The sequence below is a fragment of the Dermacentor andersoni genome, chromosome 9 (assembly GCF_023375885.2).
Source record: "Dermacentor andersoni chromosome 9, qqDerAnde1_hic_scaffold, whole genome shotgun sequence".
NCBI lineage: Eukaryota > Metazoa > Arthropoda > Arachnida > Ixodida > Ixodidae > Dermacentor > Dermacentor andersoni.
This window is the reverse complement of record NC_092822.1, coordinates 49,757,501-49,765,000: the sequence shown is the minus strand read 5'-3', so window position 1 is coordinate 49,765,000 and position 7,500 is coordinate 49,757,501. Positions and strand designations below refer to the sequence as shown.

The following is a 7,500-nucleotide window of genomic DNA, read 5'->3' as shown; positions in this document are numbered from 1 at the left end:
TGAAGTGAGACACCAACCGCTTCTTTTTTCTTCTGATATTGCCCTCATGTTCATCTAGAGGTTTGGCTAGTGCTTTGGTGTGTATCGCTTCTCTCCATGCATTCATTCTTTTTTTTTTTTCTTAGTGTTTCTATATGCATTTAGATATGACTTAATTGTTTTAGTTGAATGTCATGAACTGCGCTCAATATGCTTGAACAAGCAGTCGAAAATTGACAAATGCAAAAATTTTGCATTCTAGGGCTCTCCCCTATCTTGTCTATCCCTGTTTGGTCGCACAGCTTTTGCAACTTTTTTGTCGCGTTTCTTGTGACAAGACGCATGCGTAGTTCGTTGATTTGGTGGCTTTTCTTCATTCATCTTTGTCGCTGTCGCGCGAGTAGAGTAACCATGCTCCGATACGACCGGCAACGAACGGCAGAAGAGGCGTTGAGGAACCGTGATATAGAAATGTGCGGTCCAAGGGCCACGAAGTTACCTGTTTTGCTGGAGCACAAATTTATGGCGATAGATTTGTTTTTTTATAACTCGAGTATTTAGAGACTCCCATATATGTTTACAGCGGTACACATGGAATGCTGTAGCAATGTTGCAATAGTACCGTTCTCTTTTCCTCCTCTCTTTATCTCTGGTTTGTGCAGTAACATGGCGGTAACTGCTATGTTACGAAGTTATTATCATCCTGCGATTCTTTGACAGACTTGAAAAATCTGCATGTGTTTGTGCTGAAACATTTGCATTGCGGTTGTTAGTATATTCTGGTGAGTGATTTACTAGTTTTGTCCGGGACGTCAATGCTCACCTATCAGCGTCACGCAATCGTGAAAACTGCAGGCTCAACAGGCAGGTCAGCGTCGGTCCCACTTTCGACCCAGGCAAGGGCTCTTCACCGATAGCGCCCACCCAGACGTCGATGTTGTCTGAGAGCGAAGAGAAATAAACAAGGATGTCACCCAGAAAAAAAGAAGAGCTTTTTCTTGACGACAGGCAGAGGGATAACCTATATTGACGCAAGGACCTCGTGAACGTATGATATTAGGGAGTTTTAGAAGTACTTGGGGAACTCCATCCGCCGGGCGTTCAAAAGAATGCATATAGAGTAGAGCAGAGCTGCTTGTGTAAGATAAGCGGCTTGCGTAAGCTATTTCTAAAACTCCCTATTTTGGGCTGAAAAATAGGCTTGATGGAGTAAAAGGTACACACTTATTTAGAGTGCAAGGCGTTCTAAATTTCCACTTTAAGCCAAATAAGCAGCTGATAATTAAAAGTCCGTAATGTCACGCGGTAATAGGGAGCTTTAAATACAGCTAAACCTAAAATAGCGCCCAGTAGTCGCCATTAATCTAAAGAAAGATTTCGAGTTGTGCAATGGTCTACGCGCAGAATCTAAATGTTTCGGTCAAATCAGTCCTGCAGATATCCGCTAGGATGAGGAACTCCTTGCAGATTTTCGAAGAACCAGCTTCCCCCATTTTACATTGCTGATATTCACGTTAATCATTAATTCAGCGTCGTCCAGCCATCTGATAGCCTCCTGAGTTAGTTAAGATGCTGAAACAATCGCTCAGGGTAGAACGTTGACTCTGAATTCAATCCCCAAACGCCCGTGTACTTAAATTTAGGTGCACATTAAAGAACCCCATGTTGTCGAAATTTCCGGAGTCCTCCACTGCGGCGTGCCTGATAATCAGAAAGTGGTTTTGGCACGTAAAACCCCATAATTTAATGCTTAATTGAATCCCCGCTGTTTAAGATAGTTGTGTTTTTGGTAAGCGCGTGTGGCGTTCCTTTGTAGCATTGCGCACGCTGTCACATGGATGATAATTATTTTTTATTTCATCTGAATTTCTGAATTTTTTCTTTGGATGCCGCACGCCAAGACTGCATTAGCGTATGCGGTACACTTCTGCACCCGATCACCTGAATGTTCCTAATTGCAGCTTGCTTCACTGTTCAGCTGCGCAAACAGAACTTTAGAAAGACTGTTCAAGCTTTCTTATACCCAAGAAATACTTGCTGCTATCTCTCTATGCAATAAAAGTTGAAGTTCCAAGATCTGCGCTAAAATGTTTTGACAACTTCAAAGCTAGCGGTAGTTAGGGCCCCGAATTTCCCGAGTCCCCCACTACTTCGTGCCTCATAATATGATCGCGGTTTCGGCACGTGAAACCCCATATTCTAACTTAATTAATTTTAGTTAGAGTCCAGTTTCAAACAGCGTCCTTCGAAGCTGTGTCTTTGAACGAGCGAACTAATATTTCTAATGAAGCTGAGAATTGTATGGTGAAACGAGAGCGAGGGAAAGGACATCACCCCCCATTTTGCTTCGCGGAATACCAGCGTCGAGTCACAGCCAGTTGTAATGAGAGGAACGTTCGTGCATATGGTCAAAAGAGGCGGCCGCAAGGGAAAGCAAGGCTTCTGCACTGATGCGCCTCGCAAACATTATGAACTGCTCTCGTACTTCTGACAACTTTATTGTTGAAGCGAAATGTAAAAAGAAAAAAAAAGCACTACAGCTAAACTAGGATAAATCGCACATTTAATTTCGATCAGAAGTTGTTATTTCTTGAAGTGACTTGTATGTCTCGGAAATTTCGCTGTTGACAGGCACAGGGTGTTTTTAGGTGGATGACGAGCAAGTGAACCGTTGAATACGCGAGACAACTTCGCACTTACACCCACACGCACTCAGTGCTTAGTCTCTCCCTTTTTTTCTTCTTTCTATTCCCCTTTCCTCCAACCCCAGTGCAGGGTAGCAAACCGGGTGCTCGTCTGGTTGACCTCCCTGCCTTTCCTGTTCTTGCTCTTGCTTTACAGCTTTATAATAAATGTTGGTATATTTCTCCAAATATGCACGAAGAGCTAGCTATGCAAAACTTTCGGCAACGCATTTTTACGTATTCTAAGTTTATTCCACACGGCTAAACTAAGAAGTCATGATAAATGTAGAACCGGCATTAAAAGAATCGCAAATCTGTAGCCTTTGGAAATGTCGGTGTTTGTTCATTACAACAATTAAATATTATTTATTTGAGCTGTAGGTATCAGACGTGGATACGACTGTTTAATGCATGAGAGAAACCAAGCTGATCTGTGGAGATAAGTAGACGAGGAGATTGACACAAACCATTCAGACAGTACTAACCGCGCAACAAATTAACACTGCTTGACCGTTTCATCACCAAGTGCCCTAGTACTGTTCAAAACGTTACAATGAAACATAACCACCGCAAAATGCACCAGTACCTTTGAAAAAACAACGCATTTTTATGAAAACCTAATAACCTAGACAATGATGCCGACAATTCAGATATGATGACAACATACGTAACAAAAAAATGCTATACGTATACTACTATAAAGAATGGTAACATACAGACTTGTTGCTGTCAATGGACCACCTCTCTTGACACAGTGACGTGAAAGAACTCTGGTTAATGAAGAAATACTCTCGATCACAGGTCACTGCTTTTCTGTTTGATAACGGCCTTTGTAGTAAGGACCTTACCGTTTACTGTAAGCTTTCCTCTGCTCAAAATTAAATGTGCAGGCATTACATTTATACAAGGTGAACTAGGATAAAAATGTAAAGAAAGCGTTCAGAACGCTCACAATTTTGTTTTAAAGATATCACTAGGGGCATGTTGCTGTACAATGTAGGGACCACTTAGTAATAATTAAGGCTGAAGGTAAAGTGAATAGTTTGTGACAGCATGGATTCCAAATGGGTGTGTCCTTTCACATTTTTCCGATGTGCACTTGAATTTGCATAGATATGCTTAAGGACTCAAAATTACTTCACCAGCGGCACGTGGTGATCGATTGTCATTCAGGATACAAGAGGGGCTCACCGGGTGTCTTGTAGAGGCGCTCCAATTTGCGCCTGAGCTGGGCGCTGGCTATCTCGTGACGTAGATCGTCGAAGCTCTCGGCCCGCGAGAGGTTGCAGAACTGACGCCACTTGTTGTATCCCGGCATTCCGTGGTCTCGACCCCGTTGAATGTTGAAGGAGGCCAAGTCCTGGGCCACCACAAGGGCGGGCTGCGAGATCGAAAAGATGCTGCGTCAAATGTGGCGCATCGCGTTGAAGCCTATACCTGATAAAACAGGGGAAAATTCTCGTTGCACACCAACTGAGTTGACACACAGTAGCTCAAAATTGCTGTTTAAAAGAAAGTTTTCATTTACGTGATGAGAACTGTCCTTGGTCTGCAAGGATGTGTAAGTACACCAGCAGCTTTTTCCGCGGGGGTTTAGGCACTAAAGGTGTCGCTCTGTGGCTTTTTAACTTATGCGTTCAGTGAAAACGGATATGACTCCAAAAGAGGAGGGTAAAGAAAGTTTGTTGATCCCTCTTACAAAAGGAATCGGTCGTAACGCTCAAGTGAAACGGGTATCCGAAAGAGCAGTGACAGCTTTCCTGCACATTAACAAGTACAAGTGCATAAATATGCACATATAGTATTTCATTAATTGCAGTGTCGGTCGAAGGGCGAAATGATGACAGCGATAACAAATACGCGAGGCATGTGCTGCTGAGTAGCATAAACCGAAGCCCAGAGGCTTACCAGGCGCCGTAGGTATACATACGTTCCTGACTGTGATGGCCTATTTTTACGAAACTGAGGCGTTAGAGTTCCGGCGGAATCGCGTCTGCGCCGGTAAATTTGTTCAAAGGTGAACGGACGCGCGTACGGCCAGCGCGTTCATCGAGCGGCATCTCTGGGCTGAAAACTAGCACACGATGAAAAGCGAGTAGGGGGTGTGTGGAATAGTGATTTTCGTTGAGGCCGAATCGAATATGAATTGAATAGTACCAGACTCGAGCCGAATAACAAATAGGTTTTGGAATAGTTATGGAATAATGAACAACCGCTGTGACAGCCAAATATAGTGGGATGCTCACATCCTAGTATTCTCAATGTTACAAAGTTTCTGTCATTACATGGTAGGCCATAAAGCGTTGTTTGTTCAAAGCACAAATAGAGCATTTGGAGCAAACGAGTAGCCTCCTGTTCTGTGCCCGCGGGCGTGATATTCTACCGTAGATTTGCTCCAGTTTCATGTTTAATTGGGCGCAGTTGACGTTTTGAATTATCTGGAAAGTATTCGAAAAATATTCGAATTTCCAATAGCGACTATTTAATTCGAAGACCGAATAGAATAGGGCACTATTTTATTCGTTATTCGAAAGGGACGGATATTTGCACTCCCCTAAAAACGAGCGACCATCGGCGGGCCAACCTTTCTTCCCTTCCCCTTTGTGACCGCTCCTAGCGAGAGAGAAAGGCACAAGTAACGACAACGTTCACGGCCGAGAATATAAGCAAAGCACATAGCGAGCAAATTTACTCATTGCATAAAGACCCGTGCTTTTCCTGAAGCCAAGTGAGTCCTGGGTGGCCTGAAGCCAAGAGCTACAGTCACGTCAAGGGCCGAGAAAACAGTCAAAACATCTTTATAGCCAATCCATTATAGTAAAGCAGACATTGTGCCGTGATTCGTGGCGTAGCCACACTTCGAAACGATAGCTGAGCCGATGCGGCCTCCAATAAAGTGTGCGGAAAGCCCCGCATAGTACTTATGCTAACGTGCAGAGAATACTAGAGCCACCACATACAGGTAAGTCATGCAGTAAGGTAATAAAAGAATACACGCCAAATTGTGAGTGAAAGGTAGTGGCACAGAGATACCGTATAGACTCGCGTAAGGGCAGCACTTTTTTTTCACAACTTTGACGACGTGCGGCACTTGCACGGGACCGAACATTTTTGTCAAGATGACGTCGGCGCAGGCGGCGACTGCCGGCACACCCCTGATCCCTGAATGTACCATTGCATCATAGGTCAGCGCGCAGCCTTCGCCATCTAGTAGGGGCACGCGGACGTGCATAGCGTGCGAAAATTTGCCGACGCGCGCGCTGCATTTGGGCGCCGAACTCGATTGCTTCTCCAATGAAAAATTCTTTCTCTAAATTTCGGGCTGCCAAATTGGGGATGCGGCGCTTACACGAATCTATACGGTAATCGCCCTAGGTAGGACACGAAATGTCTGCTCACCTCGAATAGGTGATCGGTGAGCTCGGAGTTGAGCAGCTGGTCTGCCTTCCTGAGCTTCGCGGGTGCTATCAGGAGGCCCCTCATGAGCGGGTCGATGCCACCTTCCCTGAGCATCAGGTGCGGGGCGAAGAAGGCCCTTCTGAGAGGTACGGGGCCTTCTCGCACGGGCCTCCAGTCGTGGTCCAGCCGAAGCAGCACCGGGTTGATCAGAAAGTGACCGAAGCGCATGGCCGCCGTGGCGAACACGTTCACCACCGAAGGGTTCACGTCCGGTTTGTAGCCCCTGCGGTGGATTCGCTCGTAAATCAGGGTGTGGCGCTGTTCCGTATTTAAAAGAAATAGAAGGATGCTGTCCGAAAAGACGTTGTTCATCGACGTTAGACGTTTCGGGCCCCGTGCGGTAGCAATGTTCAAACACTTGATGCAGTTAAGTAAATAAGGCTTCAGTACGGATGCCTGGAACGTTTAATATTTATAACAGCAGCATTTTCATTGGCATCGTTCTATTTCTTTTGACGTGAATTTACTACTCGACCAGACGAGATTTACCATCGATTTTAGTTCTGCAATTGCCTAGACCTGGGACACGTCCGTGGGCATACACTGCGGGAGGTGAAAAGTCTACTTTTTGGTTGATCGAGTTGTGTTTGTTAGAGCATGGACGCGGGGTTCTTGTTTGTTTCTTCCTGTAAAAGATGCATTTTCTTCCGAACAGAATGTCCGGTAAAAAAGTGCTGCAGCAGAAATGTTACTGTTTGCCTTGTAATGCGTTCATTCATTTAGGTCACGACCACCAGTCTTGACTACTGCCACGTATATAGTGGACAGCGTAAGGGAGATAGGAGTGGTACGAAGGAGAGCACTGCCAGGAATATGTGAAGCCTGCCTCCCGTATAGAAAGCCGGAGAATCATATACATTTTCGGCTTGGCTTGGCTCCACCCACCGACGGCCACTTTCCGAACGAGTTAAGCGGCGTCATAGGTGGAAGTGCGCGTAAGCACTTTCCGCGGTTTCTGCGGAGCTCTGCGTTCTCAGGTCAGTGCAAGACGATGTGTTTAAATGGAAGCTTCAGAGCCCATTTTCGCGGGAACATAAACATCAAAGTTCGCGCATATTTGGAAAACTGAGAAAAAAGATGGGAAAGTAAATATGCGAAAGGTCTTTGCATTCTGACCGTACTAATAAGTTTATGTATTCATATTTTCCTCAAAGGATCCCTAGCTGAGAGTAACACGCTACCAGCTAATGTCTTCCCATTTGATTATGCAAGCACTTCGAACGTGCGGTGGCTTCGTTTCTTCGTGTGAATCCCAGTTTCTAGCTGAATGCTTTCTCATCAGTAATTTTGCTTCTTTCTGTTTTTTATCTGCACTGATTGTATAGCTTCAGCTTACTGTTTGTATTGCGGTTAATTATGTAGTATGTTGTGTGCTATT

At 44.9% G+C, this 7,500-nt stretch overlaps 1 protein-coding gene across 1 annotated transcript in view; it reads right to left on the bottom strand.

Moving 5' to 3' along the window:
- Pxn (Peroxidasin) overlaps positions 1–7,500 on the bottom strand; it is a 51,298-nt gene that overhangs the window by 12,638 nt on the left and 31,160 nt on the right. Inside the window, exons 13-15 of the mRNA XM_050175858.3 lie at positions 6,063–6,345; positions 3,855–4,044; positions 803–920 (exon numbers count right to left, since the gene is read on the bottom strand). Coding sequence (XP_050031815.2) covers positions 803–920; positions 3,855–4,044; positions 6,063–6,345 — 591 coding nt within the window. The remainder of the gene's footprint in view (positions 1–802; positions 921–3,854; positions 4,045–6,062; positions 6,346–7,500) is intronic.